The sequence below is a fragment of the Euleptes europaea genome, chromosome 5, assembly GCF_029931775.1.
Source record: "Euleptes europaea isolate rEulEur1 chromosome 5, rEulEur1.hap1, whole genome shotgun sequence".
Taxonomy (NCBI): Eukaryota; Metazoa; Chordata; class Lepidosauria; order Squamata; family Sphaerodactylidae; genus Euleptes; species Euleptes europaea.
In genome coordinates, this window is record NC_079316.1 from 61465168 (window position 1) to 61490916 (window position 25749).

Consider the following 25749-nt stretch of genomic DNA (forward strand, 5'->3'; position numbering starts at 1 on the left):
GGAAACCACTTCATCTTATTCACAGGAAGGAGGGGGGAAACTTCCTTCTAGCAGCTTCCCCTATAATCTTTATGGAGTGCAACTGTAAAGGAATCTTGGGAACAGACTTTTCAGGGACTCTGGAGGCTTCCATTTGAAGTGGGAGATTAAGTGCTCCAATATGCAAGTAGATCAGCTATTTGTGCCAGTTTGAATCCCAGAAAATATCAATAATTTCTCCAGATTAGAGACCACTGCTCCTAACCACCGCTTTTAACCACTACACCACACTGGCCTCTGAGCCTGTGCAGAATGCTTACACGATAAAAAAACTGTTAAGCTCCTGTCCTACTCTGCTTCCCAGGTCTGGAATTAGGACTGGAGGCATAATGTTTAGACTGGATTAAACTCCAATTCCTTTTACAACAGAAAAAGGAGTACTTTACTTCAGAAGACCAAAGTACTGAAGGACATTAAGCTCCATAACCTATCAGCACAGAAAAATAAGTATTTTGGGAGGATATAAATAAATCTAAGACAAGAATGTTTAATTCTCTGAATGCCAAGACTTCAGGGACTCTGTACATGTGCAGAGTGGTTTTCCCTCACTGCTCGCACACATCAAACTACTTGTATTAGGGGGTGATTTCAAGTTTGGAGGAAGTGATATGCAGGCAAGTGTAACTTAGAAATTTCCTATTTTAATAATTAAGACACTGATTAATCCACCCCCAGTTTTCCCAACATAGTTTTGAATTCTACCCACAGTCTTAGCTGTGCAACATCTCGTCAGAGAATAATGCAAGCACACTAATTAAATCAACAGTGGGCTCACAGTAAGCAAAATTACTTTTCCCTGGATAGCTGATGGTATGCCATATTGCAAGATATGTGGCTTCTGGGTTCTACACATGCCTACTTCTAATTACTGTACATGTAAATTAAGAATTGGGCACAGTAATCAGCACTAAAATTGCACCTACATTTTACATGCAGCTCATAATTAATTTCCATATTCTTTTAAATGTTTAGTTGGTAAATGGCTCAACTCTTCAAAGCTACATAACTCTGACTACACACACTTACCATGTGATATGTACCTAGTGGAAGTACTACTATTAATACAACTATTCAATGTGACATCACCAGGCCCTAATCCATGACTTTGTCAGACCCCACCCAATGAGTTGGGGTTTAAGATGGCAGGAACCTGCCAGCCCTAGCCCCCACCTCAATGTACTCATGCCTTTTACCATAAAATTGTTGCCTGTGGGCCTGAGAAAGGCCTACTTACACACGAGGAAGTGTAGATAGGACTATAGCTGTGGAATTGCTAATCTTTGGCTGGATCATGACCACTAATGAGGTAATTACTCATGCTTGCTAAAATCTCCAAATTCTTGAAATGATCTTTATGTTTCATCTTTAGAATGGAAGTTTCCTGCCTATTCATTAAGAGGTTCAGCAACCTCAAAACACATCTTTACTTGTAACTGTTATAGGTATGTTCTCATATTTATTCATGTGCATGTCCTGCATACATATGCAATACTGCAATACACAGCATGAATGTGATATTTAAACTGTGGGTGATTTACTAATAACGTAAAGCTATCATCAGTTTGTTGACGTTAATACTGTAGCAAAATAAAATTTATACAGTGCAAGTTAATACATTACAACACTTCCAAATATCCTACAAAATGTAATTTTATGCTATTTTAACTTGAATTCACCAGCGTCTCTCAAGGATTCCTACCAGCGAAATGCTTTGTAGATAACTCAAAGAAATATCTTTGAATACTGGTTCCCTAATGGTCTGGTTAATAGACAATTTTGGGAATACTAAGAAATAAAGAAGACAGGTACAGAACTGCCTTTTAAGATTCTGATGATGTATACTGCATATTTGTTTAAAGTATGATGCCAGTTTAAATGAACCTAAACCTGATTTTTAGTAGCAGTTTCTGAACACTTAAACTCTAATAATTGGTTTAATCTGTGTCCCCTCCTCTATAAATGCTGATGTATGCATTTGAACTTATTCCAGTCCAGATAAACAAAAAGTAGGAAACTATTTCTTTCTACAGACACCAGATCTATACAATGAAGTGCATTTTCCCCTCCTAAAGTAGCCTTTAAACACTTCATTTAGATAGCTAATACACTCTATTTTTAACTGTAATTCTGAGAATTGGCAGGATTAGAATATGTTATGAAAATTCAAGTCTACCCCTTGTCCCTTAATAATATGTTTATCTTCACTTCACTATTCTTAACCTCGAAGCCTGCACTTTTGCGTAATGCATTTGCCTCCTGAATCATTGTCTTCCATCAAAAATTGAGCTTAATGCAACTGCAATTTGTTGTCTCACGCGCAGTTTATAATTTTGATTCAACAATATTTTACTTTGCTTATATTCTTTTGAATTTCACATGAAATGAACAGTAATGTTGTGCAAACTCAGTTCTATATAACTTCATAGCTTGACTGTTCTCTGACACAGATTGTAGTTCAGATGGGTCTCATTAGCAAGTTGACCATTAACGCTGACCTGGCCAATCTTTAACAAAGAAGGTACCTAACAATAAATTATAGACAAGCATAGGAAAAGCAATGATTTTTGTACATAAGAAGTTATCTCTTCCTTCATAACTTCATCCAGCAGCAGTAGTCTATCTAATACTGTATAGTCTTGTACTAGCTGTTGTTAGTTTTAATGGCAATTGCCACTCAATCTGCACTGATTGAGGTAAAGTTAAATTGAACTGATATAAAAACAAGCAGATCATAGAGAGAATCAGATTTTCAGAGTATTTTAACGTATTTTCTCATATTCATTATTTATATGGGAATGGGGTTTTGCTGTCCTATACATACAGCAGCCATTTTTCTATACAGACTCCGAGATCAATATGCAAACAACTGTCTATATAGTTTCCAAACAATTGCCAGCCACTTTCAAAAAGACCTTGGCTCTTCAGATGTAGATGTGTGCAAAGTATCGTGGCATTCAACTAGTAGTGATAAACCAGGGATTGGTGGGACCTCATGCACTGGCTCGACATATAAAGCTACATAATCCCATCTAAAGTGATAGGCTGATGCGAAATCACTCCTTGATCTACACTGTGCAGGATTAATGAGGGCTTTGGAGATACATTCCACATTATGGGATGTGTCCCCAGGAGACAGCAACCAGATCTGTGTGCATTAGTTGTGTATGCATACAAAACAATGATTTATGGATTGGCTCTCATTTCCCATAGACATTTTCCTCTACACAGTTGCATGGAACCCTGTTCCATGTGCATATTACTGTTGCGCACATGAGATGATTGGTCTGGAGCACATACTTTACTTATTCAGTTCCGTAGTGTGGAATGCCATACACAAGAGTAATGTGGCAAAATGTGATTATTCATGGAAGGTATACATGTGTTTATATGCTAAAACAGTGACTGTGCTTAAAAGACCGTCATCCTTAGATGTCAAGAAATACTATTAAAGTTAGTAGTTGAACCATCTTTAGTAAGGAGTATACAAAATCTAAATATATATATATAATATTTTTGCGGCTTTAAGCCAGATAAAACACAATACTCTAAGACGTATCTTCACACTAGTCTAAATATTTTTTGTAAAATTCAGTCAAATTGCACAGTCACATTTTCATCATTTTCCGGAACACAGTTTTACTCAAAAACTCATTTTTAATCCTGTCATAAATGATCACAGGAATCCGTTTAATTGGGAAATAAATTTAAAATAGTTTCTAATTGGCATCAGCGAGTTGAAAGTTCGGTACAAAGGTGAGATCTAAGCTTTCTAATTAGATTGAATAGACCTAAAGAACAATTTTGATAATTATACAGAATATATAGCAAAGTTACATTTTAATAGAGTAATGTTCTTTTTGCAAGAGAGGGTTCCACTGGGATCTTCAGTTTAAAGAAAGGTTGTATTTTGTTGTTCGTTTTAAAATTTAGTTTATCCACAATTTATCATCAGTTTAAGCTAACTTTATCACATCAACAAAGCTGTTATCAGTTTTCTGCTTGACTATGAGTTTCTTATTTCAGATAAACTGAATTTATTTTCACCTCAAGTATAATTTTCACTTGCATAAAATTGTATTGTGAACTTTCTTTCCTTCCCCCTCCCAAGTTGTTTGATGCATCTGAAATGGAAGGATGAAGTAGAAGTCGCCACTTAAACAGTGAAGGGTTATTCTTTGTAAATAATAGATCAAAAGCACTGGAGCTATATCTAATGGAGCTTTATGCAGTCTCAATTTCAAGGACAGTGCGTGGTTGAAAAAACACAACTGCAGTTCATCCTATCTGTAACCTGTGGACAGTTCTCTGCCACTGTCAGTCAGATAGCATATTCCACTAGATTATTGTTTTTAGTACCATTAAAAGCCATCACACAAATATATTTTCTCTCTCTCTCTCTCTCTCTCTCTCTCTCTCTCTCTCTCTCTCTCTCTCTCTCTCTCTCTCTCTGTGTATATTCACACACACACACACAATTATCATGGAGGAGAAAGGATGAACTTAAAAAAAACATCTTGTGGTCTCTGTGCAGGTACATACCTGCTGCAGAGTAAAACTTTCCAAAGCTTTCTAGAAGATTCATTAAACAAGGAGTGCTCCCTCTCCTCTCCTCTTTGGCATTTCCCGCCAAAAGGAGCACGTGATGAGGGTGAGTAGAGCACTCATCCCTCAATTGTCTCTTCGCCACCATGACGAGAAGAATGTGTTCTGAATTTTTCCTTCATTTTTACCTAAGGCATCATAATTTTTGCCGTGTGTTTGGTAAACATGGCTGTGTTTAAAAAATGTACCAAATGCGGTTCAAAGATGGTGCAGAATTATGATCGTGACTCATGTCTTTTGCTTGGGGGAAGCATATAACACAGGAGCATGTAGTGCCTATAAATCATGAAAATCAAAAGCCCGAAACAAAAGGGCTACGCATTTAAAGTTGGCTCTGTGGAAAAATGCCTTGAAGGCTACAGACCCTCAACTAGAGGCACAAAAGCCAGCCGAGAAACAGAGAGACAAAGCTCCATCTGTTGTCTGTCCCCACTGCCACGTCAGCCAAAAAAGACGTAGCTGGCTCTTAGAGCGGTGTCTGAGCCCCCTTCTACGAAGGCAAAGAAAAAGGTGAAACATAAGCCTTCAGCCTTGTCTCAGAGATGCCATCCTCTGTCCCCTTGATGCCAAAGGAGTAAATTACCTCAAGGTTGACAGACTCCTTCCCCTAAGCGCTGACAAAGCCCATCACCTTGACAGTGAGAATCTCCGTCACCTCGACACTGAAAGATACCTTTGCCTTGAGGACAGCAATCTCTATCGCCTCGATGCTGACAGACTCTGTTGCCCATTATGATCCAACCATCACTGCCTCGACGGTGTAAAAGAGTTTCACCTAGTTCATCCCCTCGACATTGAGATGTATCCCCACTCAGAAGTTGGCAAGTGTCTTATGCATCATGTCAATCTTTGACACCTTGGAGGTGGATGGGCTCTTCTCCCTTAGGGCAGTGTTCCCCAATAGGGCACTTAGACAGCCCACCTCACCCTAGAACACCTTCAATCATAGGGAGGCACTCAAGGTCATCCCTCTCATCAGACAATAAGGTCTTTGAAGTTCCAGTGCTTCCTGCTCCATCCAGGCATAAATCAGACTCACAAGAAAAGCCTTCAGGTTTGTTTTTTCCCAGGCTATCCTTTGCAGGGTTCCTGGGTCCAGCCTCCTCATGCAACGAGGATCAGGGAAGTAACCTACCATGTTTGTCTCGTATGTCCCCCAACCACATCCACAGACTTTGACGGAATGCCGCAAGCAGTGGTCAAAGACGCAAAGAGCGTCATCACAACATAATGTTCATCAACTTTGAACAGGAATCTGAAAGCAAATCTGAGGCCATTTCACTGAGGCCACCCCCAGAAGATGTGGTAGGGGATGTGGCAACAATTTCTCATATGGAGGATTTGAAATTGTATTTGGAGCAAATTATATGGATGGTGAAGGCATTGACCTGGAATATTACTCTGCTGACATCAAACTTGCTGATCCTATAATGTTCCTTGCTGATCCTTTATGTTCCAGATATAGGTCCAGTGGCCCCACCACTAATGCAGGGCATGTGTGACATTGTTCAAATAACATGGGCAAAGACATCTTCAACACCAGCATCTGATTGGAAGATTGAACATCTCTACAAGATCAGAGATGATGGCTATGAATATGTATTTCATCACTCCCAGGCGAACTCACTTGTCACCAAGGTCATCCCATACCGTCACAAAAGGGGCATACATTCTTCCCCCATGGACAAAGAAGGACGAAAAATGGGCATGATATGCAGAAAGATCTATTTGTCAGGAGCTTTGGCCCTTAAAGTGTCCAATTTCACAGCAATAATAAGACGTTATCAAGCATTCCTATGGAACAAGATGACACAGTACATAGATCTCCCAGAGACTCAGCCTCTAGCCAAAGTTATCCTCACTGAGGGCCAAAAGCTAGGAGAACAACAATTTAATGCTGCTAGACATATCACTGACTTCTTCAGCAGGTCTATGGATTCTAGTATTGTCTTCAGAAGACATTCTTGGCTTAGATCTTCAACCCTTGCTCCAGATACCAGAGCCACGTTGGAAGATCTCCCGTTTGAGGGGAAAGATCTTTTCAGTGAGCAGACAGAGTCCGTTCTTGACAGAATCTGTTAAACCAAAATCACAGCTACATCTTTGGTTATTACCCCAGTTTTGACTGCTCCTTTGAAATGAAGGTATTTCCCAAGACACTCATAGATACCAACAGGGCAGGCGTATAGGCACCAGGAGTCTGGGTACCAGAACGCACATTATCAGCAGCAATTTAGGTCGTCTTATAACCAACAACAGGGAAAGCATAGCAATAGGCAGAGGAAAGCTGCCATCACAATCTCCACATGATCAACAACAAAGGGGATAGGCCGCTCCCTGACTCAATTTAGACCTCAGATTTTTGTACAGGCTGGCTCATTTTAGCTACGTTTGGTCTTCTATTACCCAGGAGCGATGGGTATTGAGTATAATAAATGTTGGGTATTATTTACACTTTAAATCATTTCCATGGTCTCAATGTTTACTGGATGCTTTGTCACCCTCTACACTTTTGATACGTCAGGAAGTCTTTGAACTCCTGCGTAAAGGGCCATTAGAGAGGTTCACAAATTAGAACACAACACAAGGTTCTATTCCAGGTATTTTGCCATAGATAAAAAGGATAGTGTAAAAAGGCCTATCCTGGATCTAAGGGCTCTGAAAAAACTGCAGTTTAGGATATTTCCTTTTAAGAGGTGTTGCCACTATTGCAGGACGGAATGAGGTTTGCAGTCTTGGATCTTATGGATGCCTCCTTCCATATTTCCATTCATGAATCTTGCAGGAAATACCTCAGATTCCAATGTGGAGACTAAAATTATGAGTATAGTGTCTTGCCCTTTGAGTTGGCCACTGTGGCCAGGGTTTTTACTAAGCGTGTCTCTGCAGTAGTGGCCTATCAGGGTGAATGGATGTACCATCTGTCCTTACCTTGATAATTGGCTAATGACAGACGAATCTCCACAACTGTTGTTACATCGTTTGGAATTCATGATTAGCACTCTAGAATCTCTTGGTTTTGTCATTAACTGGGAGAAATTCCATCTGCAACCCACCCAGCCCACAGAATTTATTGAAGCTCAATAGATTCAGTATAAGGCAGAGTCTTTCTTCCTGTGTAAAGGGCACACACATTTTACAATTCAATCCATTGTAAAACAATTATCCCAGTATAGTTTTCAGTTGGCCCTGCAAATCCAAAGACGACTACATCTCATGGCATCCACAACAGCAGTTTTCCCCTTTCCAGACTACACATGAGACCCTTGCAAAATGTATTTATTCGCAAATTTGATTCCAAATCAGAACCCCAGTAGAAGAGGTTCTCTATTCCCAGGGTATTACTTAGATTTCTGCATTGGTGGTCACAAGGCAATCTCCTTAAGGGTTCATAACGGGGTAACCACTTACATGATGTGGAGGTGTTCTCAGATGCTTCCCTGACTGGCTGGGGTGTGCATTGTGAGGGCACACAAATAATGGGTACATGATCTGACAAGGAATCTAAGTTATACATTAACATTCTTGAATTAAGAGCAGTCTGATATGCACTTGCCTCTTTTTCAGCTCTCCTCTCCAAGAAAAGAGTGTTGCTGGTGACCGACAACATGACAGCCAAATTCTTCCTGAACAATCAGGGAGGCATAGCCTCCGTCACCCTATGCACGGAAACAATGCACATTTGGCAATGGGCCTTTCAAAATGAGGTCTCCCTCACAGCTATTCACATAGCAGGCCAACACAACACCATGGCGGATAGATGAGGGTAGCATGAGAGATGAGGGTAAACCATGAGTGGTCATTAAACATCAAGTACTTGCTCCCAATTTTCAACCAGTGACGATACCCTCATATAGACTTTTTTGCATCCAGAGACAACACCAAATGCCCACTTTTTTGTTCCTGAGGAGCTTCAGAAAGGGAGTCATTAGGAGCTGCATTCCAGTTCAGATGTGAGAGACCTCTTATTCTATATCCCCCCCATTCAGTATTATCCACAGGGTAGTAGCCAAAATAAGGACAGATAAAACATCATGCAAAATAATTGCCCCATTGTGGCCCAGAAGAGTTTCCAACCCTATGGTCTCAGTCTCAAAGGATGTGGAAACAGCTCCCACCAGCAAAATACCTTCTCCAAGTTGGTCATCTGCTCCACCATGACATAAACTCATTATACCTAACAGCCTGGCTGATAAGGCAATAGGCAGCTGGTCAGACAGAGTATCAGAGGTTTGATTGCATTTTGCAAGCCGTCGACACAAAAATCTTATGTTGCTAAGTGGAGGAAGTTTTCTAATTTTGCAATTCAGAACAGCTTGGATACAGAGTCATGTCCTTTATCACAATTTTTTGGGTACTTTTTTCACTCAAAAACAATGGTCTGGCAACCTCATCACTCAAGATTGATTGACCTGCAATCTCTACATGTTATAATGTTTTTAATGGTTTTACTGTGTTCTTGGCACCCCAATCAAAGAAGTTTCTCAAGGAGTTCCTCAATCTGTATCCACTGATAAAACCTCCAGTACCCCAATGGAGTTTATCATTAGTGAGCTGGGTTTGTTTCCCCACTCCTACGTATGAAGCCTGCTGGGTGACCTTGGGCCAGTCACAGTTCTCTCTGAACTCTCTCAGCCCCACCTACCTCATAAGGTGTCTGTTGTGGGGAGAGGAAGGGAAGGCAATTGTAAGCCGCTTTGAGACTCCTTAAAAGTAGAGAAAAATGGTATATAAAAACCAACTCTTCTCCTCCTCCTCCTCCTCCTCCTGTTCCTCCTGTTCCCCAGTGGAGTGTATCAGTAGTGTCAACAAGACTTTTGAACTCATGGCCACCTCTGAAATATCTTTATTGTAATTCAAGTCTGCTTTTCTGTTAGCTATTACATCAGCTTGCGGGGTGGGGGAGCTGCAGGATTTGAGCTGTGACCCTCCTTTTCTTAAATTTCATGCAGACAAGGTAGTGTTACACCCCAGGTAGTCTCCCGCTTCCACCTAATCCAGGACATCACTCTGCCAGTGTTTTTTCCATCCCCAACCTCATTGACAGAACAAACACTCAATTCACTAGATGTTCAAAGAGCACTGCTTTTTTATTTGAATTGTACAAATCACTTTAGAAAAGAAAACAATTAGTTTATTTGCTTCAGTGGTCCCAAAAAGGGGAAGGCAGCATCTTCCCAAACATTATCCATATAGGTAGGCTCAGTTATAAGACTGGCATATGCTGAAGCACAGGTGAAATGCCTGGTTCCTCTGAATGCTCACTCCGCCAGGGCCCAGGCATCTTCTGCAGCATTCGTTGAGAGAGTATCTAATGACCCCATGTGGGACTGCACAGAGACTACGATAACGAGAACTGTGTTGCACTTACCTGTATCTGTTGTTCATCGAGTGGTCTTCTGTGCAGGCATACATCCCTCCCTCCTTTCCCAACTGTGAGCTGTCTTGCTTCACACTTCATGGCCTCTCCACGGTGGCAAAGGGAGAACTGAGGGATGAGTTCTGTCCCCACCCCTGTCATGTGCTCCTTTGGGCGGGAAACACCAGTGTGAGACAGAGAGCGCTCCTTGTTCAATGAATCTTCTAGAAAGCTTGGGAAACTCCTTCTCCATGGCAGGCCTGCACCTGTGCAGTCCCATGTGGTCCTACACAGAAGACCACTCGATGTACAACAGTTACAGGTAAGTGCAACACTGTTATCTTTCTGTGAAGGAAACAACCTAAGAATCTGATAATTACGCTATTATTTTGAATAACTACTTTCTCCAGTAACAAGGATTTTTTTAAAGTTCATATACTTGCATAAGCTCTACCCAACAGATTGCTCTGAAAGTGTGTACAAAGCCTGGTTCTGAAGGTGTTTAAAAAAAAAAAAAAAAAAAAAAGATAAACACTTTCTAGGAAATGCTGAATTGTATTAATTGTTAAGGCACAACCCCCTGGGAAAGTTCTTCTCCACAAGTTCCACTGAAATCAATGGGAACGCTACATGAGCATGCACATTTGAAGGTACGTGTTCTTGTTTAGCTTCCACTCATTTCAGTGGAGTTTCTGCAAGAAAACTTCCCGGTGGATTTTCTACCTAGATTCTAAATGTTTCTTTTGATTCAAATGGAAGATTAGAGAGAGAGAGAGAGCTGTAGTCACTCAATGGAATCAACAGTTTATTATCAGATCAATATGAAAAGCAAAAGGAGGATGATAATGATACTTTTTGTTAACATATTTCTTAATTCTTTTAACTATTTTTTGTACTTTATTGAAGAATAAGGATGAAGTCATATAGTTAAGAAGACTGATTTCTTTGTTCAGCATGGGTTATATTAAATCATTTAAAGTAACTAACGTATATGATAACTGAAACATTTTCTTCCTTTGGTTTAATTCACTATTAGATTAAAAGGTCTAGTCATCTGCAGATAATCTATAATCAGTGTTAATGAATTTGCTTTATGAAATCTTTATTAATTTGATTTAGCAGATGTTATTAATTTTTGAAAAGTGTACTGGCAGCCACAAGTACCTCAACATTTTATTAAGTTATAGTAATGTCTTCTTTTTTTACAAACTTTATCTCATTTGTATCAGCCGTTTATTCCCCAAAAGGCAAGCTAGAGATCTCTGTGTTAGACTGAAGTACCTTTCTGAGGCACAATGAAATATGTAGAGGAATTCCTACTTTCTGTGTGCACGCAACCAACATTTTATGAGCTCACTCATCAGAATCAAGGTTTTGCTTGGTAAAGACAAAAATATATATCATGATTAGCTATATTGGAAAGAAATGCTGTGATACGTCATCATGCCGGTTCTCGGCATTCTATTTGGGAATTTGTTAGTCAGTGCCGGGAAAAACATCGGGTTGACAGCTAATAGATATCCCAACCATCAATTGTTAAGACATTTTTGTCTTTTGTGACATTGAGAAAAAGACAAGGAACGGAATGGAAGCAACTAAAAAATGTCAAAAGATCAAAAAATCAATGGGCTGAAGGAATGTGATCTGTTTATCAGGGTGTAGCTGCTCTTTCTGTTTGCATTAAGTCCGAGTGAGTGTCTTTGGTAGCCACTGAAGCTGCTTTCATTCGCTCCCTAGGAGATGTAATACAAGCATGAAAGTTACCATGTCACAAAGCAGACACATCAGAATTTTTTTTTTATTTTTTTTGTTAAATCGGGGGCTTGGCATTACATTCCCCCTCCCATTTAAGTCTATCTCCCTAACAAATATATTGCTGAGTCTTCCAAGTGGGCCATTTTGTGTATTGGTGTTTAAGGTGAAGTGAAGATATTTAAGTTCTTGTTTTTGAAAACATCAATAAAATGAAATGGGTTAATAGTTCACTTAGTGGAAGTTCAAGGAGATGATTGAAGACGTGTGCTTTCAGTCTTTGACAGATAGTGTAAAGTCTTTGAGTGGACTTCTCGCTTTGCTTTAATGGAAGAGGAGTAGGTTTTACTTTATATGAGACAGGGAAAATGCAAATGTAGGGCTTTTTTCCCTGAGTGTTTTAGTGCTTACTACTGTTTTAAAGACACCAGTTAGACTAAGGCTGTCTTGCCCATGGTTTCTTCATTTCTCTAGATGTCGGTGTGTGTCCTTTCTCCCTCTCTTCAGTGCTATGCCGGCCTATAAGAATTCCTGAGTAGACAAGGCACTGGTCCAATCAGGTGGACAAATTTCTCACCCCTTACAGCTTCTGTGTGATAGGAAGTATGGCAGGGGCTGCATATTTTATAAACTTTCTATTAAAGTTATAGCATGTTATCATAAAAATGAATTGCGATACTTTGTATTACACTCTGGGATTGAGAGATAGACATAGGATTAAAAAAACAATTTCTAGGCATTTCTAGATGATAAATTTAATTTTCTTTGCTATTTGGAGGTCTTCTTTGAAAATGCAATTGTAATGAACGCATTCAGAACTGGAGAATAGATTTACCCTTGGCTTCAAATAGTTGACGTTATCAGGCTCTGTCATTCGTTCCTTCCTATTTTCGGGCTGCTAATTGATGTTTTTGATGTCAGCAAGAAAATTGAAGAAAATGTCATGTGTGAACCAGTGCGGAAGTTAATAAGATTGACTTCGTTGACAGAATTTACAATGAGCGCAGAGACCGCATAATGGGACCGCTGCGAATTCGTGTGCTCTCTTTGGAGTCAAAATTGACACCTCACGCTAGGCCAGCGGTCGATAGGAAGGATGGAACATTTGGGAAGGTTCTTAATCTTGTTTTTCCCCCTCTTCTCCCCTCCGCCCTTTTACCTCTTGGTCTGTAGGGCTTATTTAGTTGCACAAGCAGCTGTTTATCCAGAGGGCTACTGCTTTGGACCAGGCCAAAGTCTTAGCTCAATCTTCTAGCGCCCACAACAATGCACATTTTTTCTGCTGTTTTGAGTTTGAAAGCAAATGGGTCTTGAAAAGGTTAGATTAAGATGTGTCTTAGGAATGATATACTAATATCACATAGGGTCATTGCATATGCTTGGACTATGTGCAATAAAGCTGAAACGTAAATCTCTCCCACATAAAGGAAGGAAGCGGTATAGTATCCACAAAATCCCTAAAGAAAACTGAAGACTCCATTGACACATTATTCTCACTCTGGACTCTAAACCACAATATCCTCTGAACTGGATGTTTCACCAAAATTTTCCTTGAACCTAAAATCCCAAATTTTCACACAATACCAATGTGTTTGCTATAATAGTTTAATTTTCCAGTAATATGACAAAGTTTATTGGATTTTGTGTGTATAATTATGGAATGGATTAACTGAGTTTGGTTCAGTGCATCTGATTATTTTCTGGCCTTTAGGGAAATACGCTAAACCCCTAATATGTCCACTACCTCTAAGCGGTCTTTTTTGAAGGCACCGCACAAAATGCGGTCTCTACTTGCGGTTGGCCTCCAAGGATCTTCACTGAGAGACATTATTCTTGGAATATCCAATTAATTCCATGGGCAGTGATCAGTTAGCGCTTCTTCTGCCTTTCTCGCCATTTGAAATGCTAACACAATGAATATTTTCTCATTGGTCTGCGTCCCTTGGCTAAGCTGTTGCCGCGGGCTGAGAATTTCATCGACTGATGAGACCAGAGGCTGCACCGATAAAAGGTTACAGTACGTGATTTGCATGCCAATTGGGGGTTGCTTACATGAACTTGAAAGTTCTTTAACTTTTATTTGACTTTTTTCTACTGTACATAGATGATTTGTTTTGGTAACATAAATTGGCAGATACTGCACATTAGTACTATTTCTTTTGTTTTAGAGTCTTTCAAATAAACAGGTAGCAAAGGTCTACTGTTTTGCTCAAATGGATCCCATGTCTAGTGAGCATTGAAATTCTCATGAATTAAAGTTCTGGGTTTGTTTAAAATTTTGAAAGAACTGACAAATATTTGTAACTTAGATTAATGTGTTTCTGTTCTACTGTAACACAATATTACATTTCTGTTCAACCAAACTATAATTACTGCAGCAATGTTTCTTATATAATAAGTAGGTCACCAAAATATTTGGCCTTAGCATTCATTCTAAAGAAGAAATATTTGTGTGCCCCAGATGACAAGAGTACAAACCATAAATCAACACATTTCTTTAAAATGGATAAGGGTACTATGGTTCTCACTTTGATAGTAATTTTGAAGAGGGTCATTGAAATTTTAATTTCTTCCACATATGAAGGTGCAATCAGACTCTTTAAAAATCAGAACTATTTATCAACTTTGTCAGTGGAAGATTTCTGCACATACAGCACAGCAACCTCAAAGTTAACAGTAGATTCCTAAAACCATTGTGGCATCCAAACTGAAACAATACAAATACTCTGTCAACTGAAGTATAATATGTCTATTGAGGACAAAAGAAGATGCCATCCTTTACATTGTCTTCAGACATGTGTTATAAGGTATTGATAAACCTGATTCATTTAGAGATAGAATAGAAATGCTTGTAGATCTCAGAAGATGTGCGAGAGTGAAGATAACATTTATTCTTCTATCATGTTTAAAAGAGGAGGTGGAAGAGTGAGAGAGAGTAGAAGAGAATTCCAGCCTTCCTGTAACTGTAATCTTAGAGGCTGGGTATTACAATCGGAGACGTGACATATTCCTGCTGAATAAAAATCAGGAGACCCTTTCCAAAATTGCTAGCAAAAGGGTCTAGTAAAGCTAGGTATGAAAGGCTCCCCCTTCCTTTCCCTAGCTGTCTATGAGCAGTAAAGCAGGTGGCTCCCCGTGGCTGACTTTTCATGACAACATGCCATTAGAAATTGTGGTCCTGTTGATCAATCCACTCGACATGACAGCTTTGCCGCAAGGCCTGGCTCTTTGAGCACCAGCGCTGTGGCTTTTCCCTCCTTTTTTCCTGCACTAATTGGTGAAAGTTTTTACTGTGCTTGTGGCATAGGAAATTCTTTTGAACATTGTCACAATCAAGTGTTGACTTCTTTAGAATTGCAAGTAGGTTAAGTGAGTATCAACATAGCAATATCTTTTAGGGCTTTTTTTCTCCCTTAATCAAAATTTTGTTACAGAAGAATTCAAAAAAACATTCTGAGTTATCAACAGTAATATTTTGGTTCATGGTATTCAATTAAATAGTCTGTTTTAAAGGTTTTTGTCCTATGATTATTCAATAATTTTCACAGAAGCACTTTACTGTATTAACAGATTTCTCATTTTCTATGCCCTTAATAACAACTTCAAAGCAATGGCTATCATAACAGCATTTAGCTAGTTTAAAATTATTTTCAAGTGTAGTATCAAATCTGATGCTGCTGATGGTAACTTCTCTCATTTTTTAAAAAGAAAATTGTATTAATATTGGATATTTCACTATCAATCGAGTATAAAGCAATGTTGCTGTTATGCTCTGCAAACCAGGAAGTAGTTGATTGAATAGTGGGTATATCTATGAGGGGAAAGAGCAGATGTTTGAAGAAAATATTTACCGCAAATTATTTACTTTTAAAATTCTATTCAATTTGTGACGTATGTAATTCTTTAAGAAAATGCTTATAAAATCTACTAGTGAATAATGAGTTATTTGGTTTCATGTGAAAAAGCAAATTTATAAATACATGCAAGTATAAATATCAAGGAATTTAGACTCATAACCTTTAGGATTTAAACACTGATGATTTGTTCTGTGTTTTTCATGCAACATGATGCTTGCCTCTCTTTTGATAAATTGAGACAAGTCATTCCTTATGTAATAATTATATTCCCTGAAGAACATATATTCTGAATAACAGTTATTATTTAGTATACACAGATTGTATGAATGTATGTGGAATTAAGACAGAGAACAAACAATGGGTCTTTGTTTCTAGGGCTGGCTGAAAGGGGAACAAGTGAAACTTGCAAATACCTGTTTCCACTATTTACCCAATTATATAAGGCTAAAATAATTGTGTAACTTACAGCAGGACTCAGTTTAATTGTAGCAAATATCAGGCATTTCAGTCTAACTTTTTCTATACAAATGCTTAAAACATCTGTAGTGTTTTGTAGAATATGACTAAGGATTTCTTTTTATAAGTTTAATTGCTTCCATAATTTTTGTTGTACTTCAGATGCCCAAATTGAAAGGGGCATAAATTCATATAATTAATTTTGCCAATGTAAAAATCATTTGCTAAAATTTGCATTATTAACATTATCAAGTCGCTAGTTGCTAAGACATCAGACATGACGAGTGAGAAGGGCAGCTTAGGGAGAATTGGGCTTTAAACCCTCAGCAGATCGGAGTTAGGATCAAAGGCGCTTGTTTTATGTGGCTGTGTGAGACTTTGAAGTCTTGACTGCACCTACAGCACTCATTTCATCAGGTTCACTGGTGTCTTAATAGCAGATCAATAAGTTTCAAAGTCGGAGAGTTAATTTGATACTAGTGCTGATGCAGTCGTGCTGGGGAAGCAGAGAGAGGCAGAGAAAGCAGCCTATTAAGAACTGAGATGGGGATAGGTGCCTGATGGTGATGATTGGTATCCACAAAACCCCAAACTGTAAATATTGATCTTAACATTTGCAAGTTCTAACCTATTATTAAGTGGGGAATGAGATGTTTGCTTTACAGAAGGAGATTGTAAACTAATGTCTGTCTGTTGTGACAAGTGTCGGGTTCCTAACTACAACTATTGAAGTAGATTTCCATTTAATACAGACTAAATGGACATAAAGCTGAAAGCATAGTATTTCTTGATGATGTGCCTCAGTTAGCCTAAAAGAAGGCATGCAGGTGTAGGGAAATGTCCATTTTCTTTATCATTTTCTACACCGTTTTTTTCCTGCTGCAGTTCTGCTAATTCACATACGTACAAAATTATTTTAAGACAGAGGTTGCCTATATAAATGTAAGCCATAAGAATATGTGAATATATTATTATTGTATTGTGCTTTCTTTTCACCATTTTGAATACTCAGTATAAATATTCCACCTTCAAATGGTATGTTTTTCATTCTCAATGCATAGTTTTGTTTTGTTTTTAAACAAGAAGGATGTACGGTATTTCAATAATTTTTCCAAATATTTTTTTCAAATAGTTTAAAATATTTTTTTCAAATAATTGTGTTCTTCTAGAATAGAGTAAGTGAAACCCCATACAGTCAAAGTTTAAAAAGAGAGTTATTCTTTTATTAAAAAACGTTTTAAATATATATAAAATATATATTAAAATATAAAAACCAGTGAAAAACCTATGTATCAAAAGATCAGAATAGTTCCGAAGCAGTCTGTTAAAGATAAAACTGTCAGTGGGGTGTTGACAACACACAGCTGATAGTACCCATACAAATTGCATACAGACAGGGGCGGCACGCATATATTCACAAATGAATAATCCCCCTAAAAAGAGAATCCGTTAAACAAAATCATAAGGACTTTTCCATCTGTATGTATGCCAGAGGTTTTCTTGCACCAGAGGTCAACTTCACACCCTTTTGGAACAAAACTCTAATTTAGAATGTTCATCTAAGGGTTGATAATGGTATTAGGGGGCCAGTAGGCTGGTCAGTGGGAGCTGTAGATTAGCTCAGTAGCCACAGCAGCTTTACCTAGACCCCCATGATTCATTGGACAGATTAGCTATCACATCTGTCATTTTTTATCCCCTTAAGTTTTCCCCTTCTTACCACATTTTAAAATAAAGTTCCCCCAAAAATGGAGGGAGGGGGGAGGCTTAACAAATGTGATCTTGGGAGCAATCTCTATGAAAGAAACCACTGAAGGTATGTTCTAAAATGCGTCTCTAAAAATCCCATGCCCGGATATATAAATTAAGTAATTGATTGATCTTTTTGCAAATGTATGGGTGTGAATCGAACAAAGTGAATGCAGATATATTTGTTTTAACAGGTAAGCAGCGACTTTTAAGATTTCATTCATTTAAAATAAATGGATGTTGAATAGCTGTATTAGTTAAGCTCTGTGCGGTCATTTCTTGAAATCTTTTAAGTATCTGTCCCCTCTTCTCCATGTACTCTTTTTGCTTTTTATGTTTCCCTTAATTATCATTAAGAATAAAGATCATTTCTCAAATTCAAAAGTTGGGACGTTGTTGAATTCAACGTTAACACTTGTTTCCCTCTTTCTGAATCCGAGAGACCCTGCTGATTGTTTAGTTCATGGTTATTCTTGTGTTCTCATGTTGTTTCCTGTGTGTTTATTACAGAAGGATGTCACCACTGAAAGGGAATTTAAGAGTTTCTATAAATGTAATAGTTCATCCAGAATAAAGTGAGTGAGAGTACTCGGGAACTAGGGAATTGGAGTAGAAGGAATTGTAGTTGATGAAGGTGTCTCTTGTCAAATTTGTGTAGGAATTATTTACTGTGCTGTCTTTTCTGAGCTGCTATAGTAAAAGTGAAGACATGGAAAATTATCCCAGATGGGATGAATTGCTCCTTCTCTGTTCTTTTTTTAAAAGGGAAAAGATTTCAGAAAAAATAGTCTTTTCTTAGAACAGTATGAATAAATATCTGGACAGCTGTTGAAAAAGATATGCTGTATTCATTTTTAAAAAATCTAACAGCAACTAGAACTAAATAGCTTGAATGGTATATCTCCGTCTCCCCCCCCCCCCCATAATGATCTTTACTTCATTAAAAGAGTATTAATCTGGTTCCCGGTCTCTTGGGAGACACCTTAAGATGATGATATTGTGGGGTTTTTTCCCCCTGAATTGTTAAAAAAAAAATTCTAGCAGATTTGGTCCCTGTCAGTCAGAAATAATTGTGTTCTTAATCTTGTCCCTGATGGATGACTCGGAGTTCAGCAACGGGCCAGCTCCAATGACAAATACAATATTAATATTCATTAACTGCTTTGACAATGCTAATTTTGATGCAGTAGTAAAGGGCCTTCCAAAGTTAGCGGCCAAAGCATCAGAGCTACGCAAGGTGGCAAGATAATTTGTGCTGGTTTGCTGAGCTGAAGGCTTTTAAAGTCTATAGCAAAAAGCTAGGTACCACAAACAAAAAAGAGAAAAGGAAAAAAGTTCTGAAGCATTGGAAGGCAGGGCTGCGGAAGTAATACGATCACACTCCGCTAAAAAATTTGACACCTCTGATGCAATTTCTTTGAGTGAAATTTCTACAAAGTTGCAACAAAAAAAGCATAGCATGGTAAGTCAGCACATTTGTGATTTTGTTTAATCTTTTTGATCTTTTCAATTATCGCTATTTGAAGATCAATAGTCATTTTTTCCTACTATGCTTAGAAGATGCGCAGCGGTAGTTTAATATGTGTTAGGACCATTCGCTTTAAAGGAAGACATCTGCAACTTTCTGTGATTTTTACTTAAGACATAGCAAAAATTATATGCTAAGTGCTTCTGATTTTTTTGTTCTCTTTTTAGCCAAATATGCTAAACTATTTTTAAAAAGTTGTTATAAAAATATAATTTGTTTATTCCTGTCGACGAGAATTTGGGGCTGAGTGAATTTTTGTGCGCAGAAAAAAATCAGCGGAACTACCTTTTACTGAATCTTCTACATTTTACTGAAATTAAATTGGGGTTTTCTCCTATTGAGTGGCATCAAACAGCTATTAAAGCTTAATTTCACTGATGAACAGTAAAGCGGTGCTTTCACCAAGTTAGGTGAACTTTGGAGAACTGAGATCGCTTTTATATTTGCCTAGTCGGCAAACAAAATATCAGCTTTTGTTCTTTTGACTGAATATTCAGGGTTTTGAGGAAGGGGGAGAGAAATGAGAGCTTTTTTTCCTTACTTTTTGTGGATTGTTATTGAATCAGGGAGAGATGCAGCATTGTTCCTTTTCCTACCAAGCGAGATAATTATATGAATGGAACTGGGCTTGAGCATCTTTTCTGAAGAGCTGGCGTTGTTGAGCTGGTTCCCGTGTGTTTGACTGTTCAGTGCAGCTCAGTGGTGAATGGCTTAGGTAGGGTGCTGCCCTCCAGTGGATCAACCAACAGCAGTCTTAATACACATCATGTAGGTATGTTAATATAACAAGCGGCAGCATGCTTGAAACCAGGCAGCGTGAAGCATCCTGATTAAAACTGTTGTAAATGGTAAGCTATACGTTTTCTCCTTTCACACAGGGGCTAGCAGAATGTAGCACTGCTTTTAATGTGTCTGCGCTGATATTGTAATTTCTGTTGCATGTTTCTGTTGCATGTTAATTTCTGTCAGTTCAAAGAATTTTAGGATTGATGGATTTAGAGCTTAGCAAAGAGTTTTTGAATGAAGAAAAACGCCTTTCAGTTTATGAACTTTAACATTTCTAATGTGATCTCTGTAATTGTTACTAAAGGAGCATTGTGGAATTTTTTTTTCTCTTGGAGATGCACAGTATTTTATGTAGTTTATTTGGTTCCGTGCTCCTGATGGTTAGGTTAAGTAAGGCCATCTACTTTATTTCACACAAAAAAGTTGTCTAAGGGAAGCAGAATGTTTGGTAGCTTTTCTACTCTTGTATAAAATATTGTGGCAACCACAGTCCCCTGTTACCGTAGATATTAAAGTTTGCTTTAACGTCTCTATGCAGGACCTAAGAATGTACGATATGAACAACAGTTTCAGTTGGTCTAACTACCACTTCATTGCAGCAAGAGGATTCCATACCTCCACAGAGGAAATAACACAGATGCTTTTACTGCTTTTAAAATATTTGTTTCTTAATAAGTTATATTTCCTTTCCTAAGGCTGTACTTCTTTCGTTCTTGCTGTCTGTCTCTCGCCCTCCCTCTCTCTCAAACACACAGACATACTTGGCCCTATAACACTAAGCATTTTGGGAAATTTTCATTTCAGGATGTCAACCAGATGAATCCAGGTTACAAAAAGTTCAGATCAGTTCTCCTAACAAACAGTGAACTGTCCAAAATAAGAAAGACTCTGCAATATTTTATTTTTATTATTATGTAGCTTCCCTCTCCCTTCTGTTTTTGGGACAGCCCAGGAACAAAGCTTCAAAAAAGCTGCCCATCCTATTTGCTGCAGTTTATAAGTTATTGTTGCTAAATGATTGGGAACTGTCCATCACCAGCAAGAGAACTTGCAGTTTACTTAAGAAATTGCACGTGTGACAAAAGCAGCCGCTGGAGTGTGGTGGCCGCTGTGAATAGAGGGAGGGAAGGCAATTAGTTGCCGTGTTGTTGGAGCTTTTTACTTGTCAAACTGGAGCCTCGTTGCTTTTGTTATTGCCATGTAAAGGGAAATTGCAGGGTTTTGTTTTGGTATTAAGGGCCTTAACGGTTGCTGGCTGACACTTTATGTGCAAAGGCCAGAGAGCTATGGAAAAGGATGGTGGTAAGAAAAGCAAACAGAGAATTTTTTTTCTGTCTCAGTTATATCTTTTGGCGAGTCTCTCCAAATTCTTACCATTTTATATCAGCTTTTGTACTACACATCCAATCTGTACAACCTGTAAAAATGCAACATGACAGTTGTGGAGGGTTCTGTGATGTCTCACAACAAAAGTTTGTTTTTTAAAAAAAACAGTCTGCAAGTTGTAATACTGCAAACATTTTGGACAGGTCTTCATGCATCATCTGGAAGTATACGTAATTGTTTTTGGTTAGTGCAGGAACTTTTTACTCTCATAAAAACCACTTGGTTATCAGACTAATGATGATTTTGGATGTGAAATTGTTCATTGTTACCTTGCCCTTACAATTTTTTTGTCTAATGTATTTAATTGCTGTTTTGAGCAGCAGTTGCTAAAGATTTACATACATTCCACTGCTAAAATCAGAGAACTTCCCTTGTAACTTTTCTGTCTTAAGTCAATACCTATCAAGAAAAAATAGCTGACACTGATAACTTAGATGATGTGGGGGAAATAAGTCACTGTTTTTCAATTTACTAAGGAAACAAGTGTATTTTCCCCCTTACTCAGGGAAACTTTAAAATATAATAGCTGTAGAGAAGTGCTTTAGAAAATTAAACTCTGGTTATATGATAAGCTTTCCTTGTTTTGGTTTTATGTAGAAATTGGTAGAAAACGAGCATAATTTTTAGCACTGGAAAAAGATTGAGGCTGGGGAGAATGCTCCCATGGTAAAAAAAATCTACTAAATACCATTTTTGTGTCAGAGTGACAAGGAAATCAACTTCTTCCTGAAGCTATTGCCCAAAGAAAACTGTTTGGTAGGATCTGACAGTATCTCAGATAAAGTGAATGCTTCCTACACTTAGGTGCTCGTGCTCCCTCATGGCTATCCGTTGTTGCCACACGACGCTTAACTCTACCTGTACTATCTGAGGTGTACTAGTGCTGTCATTGATTTCCAAGGTAACTGTTTTTTTAGCTATCCATAGCAGACACACAGGTGGGGGGGGGGCGGCAGCAGCAAGAGAATTTTTGTGTTAGAAAACAGAGGAGATTATTCTAAGTTTTGATATCCACAGCAGTCTCTTATAAAATAAGACGCTGCTCTCAGCCGACATCCGATGTCACAATGGATCTTGAGCATTCAGAAAATGCCAGGCCTCAAAACTGGGAACGTCTTGATCTTTTAGGACCATACTTTAAATGAAAACCCGGGCGGGGGATGGGAGGGAGAGAAAGTGAAAAGCTGCAAGGGAAATAATACAAAGCCAGTACAATTGGCATCTAGACAGTGAAGAGAAAAAAAGTTGTTGTTTTTTTTGAGATTAAGAGTGAGAAAGAAAAAGCTGCTATGTACCCAAGGGATGCAATTTTAGTAGGAATGGAAGATCTGAGTGGTAAAGGAGGAGCACTTGCGTCTGGATTGTCTCTGTTCCAGCAGTTTGGCTGTTGGCATCTCAATTTGAATTGCTGGGTGAGTAGCATTTGTGTGTGTGTGGGCGTGTGTGTGTGTGTTGTGTGCATACATGTGGATGTGAGTGCCCGTGCATGCTTTTCAGTCTTGACCATTGAACTGCTTGTGCGGGGTTTTTTATTTATTTATTTGGGTCTGTGGAAATATTTTTTTTAAAAATGGAGATAAAACGGTCAATTCAAGCGGTGACCTTTGTTCAATACTTAAAAAAATAATAATACAGTGAGAGTCAGTATGGGGGAGGGGTATAGAATGACTTGTCATTGACAGTTCTTATCATGCTATATTAGTTACAAAACAAATGACTGTTCACATTGGAAGCTGTGGGCGAATTTTAAAAGATGTTTGCAAGGGATTTCCCCCCTCACTTCCCTTGTTTTTGAAGATAACTTCCTCTATTCTTCATAGAGTGTTGTCCTAGGAAAGGGGCTATGTACAACTGGTTGCATTGTCTTTAACATTAAAGATGTTGAATATTGATTGCTAACGAAAGAAAGTATGGTATGTCTGCAAAAGTAGAGTTTGTGGCTAACGTGCTATGATAGGTGCACACGCACGGCATAACATAATGTTATTGCTTTTTAAAGATACTTCAGGGGATTTGTATACTTTTGTATACTTTTTTTTTTGGCTACATACCTAAACACTTTCTGCTTAAGGAGTACATACTGGTTTGAGCCTAACAAATGCAGTTAAAAGTTTAACAACTTTTTCTGATTTCGAAAGCCCTAATTTTCACAATTACTTGTTAAAAATGAGCACTGTTGCAGTGATTTAATTCCATGGAGTCTTCTCCATATCCCCTTTTTAAATGTTTTTTCCCCCTAGCAATTAATTTGTGTAAATTTGTTAAAGGTCATCTTTTGAATTGTTAAGGGCCCCTCATGCAAATAAATCAGACTCAGAGGAGAAAAGTTAAATTACTATAACTTACTGTTTCACAAACTCGAAAAGAAGAGTAGGTAACTTTTTACGCAGTAATTGTATGTATCCGAAAGAAATCCAGGAATTACTTGGTCTATTAAGGTGTTCTTTTTTTCCTTTATGAACATATAATCCTAAATGTGTAAAAGAGGAAACATGCTACAAGATTTTAGTTTTCTCTAGTAGAACATAATTTGTGATATAGTAATTACTGAGCTGTTACACAAGTTTAGGCCTCATTGTAGCCTGTTTTTTTCTTGATTTCGCCAAAATTTGTTATAAAGCTAATTTGTAGAATTTATACTTTTAAATTTGTCCACAATCATCCTACCATTAATTTTTTGTGACTGTCTTTTTACATTTTGGAAGGCAAACTGTTTAAGACACACTATTTAGAGTGTGTGTAGAGTTGATACATGTATGTAACATGCTATTATTTATAAATGCAATCTGTTATTCCAGGGATTAATCACAAGGATAGAGTAATTTACTTTAGGCTGATTGGTGATAGTTTTAAAATAAAAGGCATTTTACATATGGTCTTAGGGAAGATTGTACATTGAATTCTAAGTTTTACAATGCTATCTTCCTGTAGTTAGTTACTTTTCATTTAAAAAACTATGTAAATTGTAGTAATAATGGCCCTGTCCATTCATTTAAAAAAATACCAAACACCTTCACATACTAATATAGTAATATGCTTTTGGATATCTCTTTCTGTTGTATTGCCATGTTTTCCCTGTCTCCAATGATGTTTTGGGAGCGTTATTCTGTGTACACATGATAGGAACCTGCAGAGTTCACCCAAGAGGATGCATTGCTTTACAAGAATTCAGTTAATGTGTTATAAAAGTCAAAAGCTAAATCATTTAAATTGCCCATTACATTAGTAATTCATATTAAATAAATTGATAATAAGTATGCACATAAGAACATTTGGCGTAAGACAACATTATTGCTGAATTCCAAAGCATAGCCGTATCTTGTTTCATGTTATTACTTCAGACTTCAATTTTATTTGTCTCTGTGACATATAAACATATACAACATCTACTTTTGGTTACCACTTTTGAGGACAATTTCTTAACCATAATGATTTTCCTGCCCTTCCGGTAATTATACTCTTTCTTTTAAAATGGATTACATCTGAATGTCTAATCTGCCTGTGAATATCCAAATATATGTACACGGGTGGCATAAAGTGTAAAGTTGAATGAAAATAATACTTGTTTATGTGGTCCATCCTCTACTTGCAAGAGTAGATCTATTTTGTGTGTACCAAAACTTATTTAAATGGTCATTTTAAGTAATAGACCAAGACCAATAATAGTGGGATTATTTTCTCCTGATGATGAAGTTAGAAAATCTCTATTTTTGAAGAATAATTGGCTGATATTGATTATACCCAGCCTTATCTTGTCTGAGCAATTATATTCCAGAAACCTATAAAACCATATTCCGTGTACATTTTAATATTTAGAATCTGCATTACAATTGCCTCTATGTAAAAAATAAAATAAAAATATTATCTTTCTATCCATCACAGAGAGCATTAAAAGCTAAGCAATGTAATTCCTTCACAAATATGCTCTAGGTTATAACAAACATTTGTTTGTGATGCTATATGCAGGATTCTTTCACAAAAGAAAGCTAATGACCGCTTCATTACTTCAACTCCAGTCCGATCCTAGCCATGTTCATTTGACCGGAATTGTCAAGTGGGAGTGGATGAGAAGACATAGGATCTTTAGGAGAAGACATTTCCCCATATCTTTATTTGAATGAGCTGTCAGGCATTTTGGAATAAGAAATTGTTTTATTTGAGTAGTTTGTCTAATTATTGCAAAGCTGACTTGCTTTTACTATAGCAGGTAGGCCCTTATTGATGGGAACAATCCT

At 37.8% G+C, this 25749-nt stretch overlaps 1 protein-coding gene across 44 annotated transcripts in view; it reads left to right on the top strand.

The window, feature by feature from the left end:
- The window catches only part of TCF7L2 (transcription factor 7 like 2), a 244004-nt gene that overhangs the window by 179740 nt on the left and 38515 nt on the right, over window positions 1-25749 (top strand). The window contains exon 1 of one of the 44 annotated variants that reach the window (XM_056850608.1): window positions 22804-22926. The exons of the other annotated variants lie outside the window; for them this stretch is intronic. Within the exon in view, the coding sequence (XP_056706586.1) occupies window positions 22804-22926 (123 nt within the window). Of the gene's footprint in view, window positions 1-22803; window positions 22927-25749 lie in introns of those variants that run through there. 44 annotated transcript variants of the gene reach the window in all.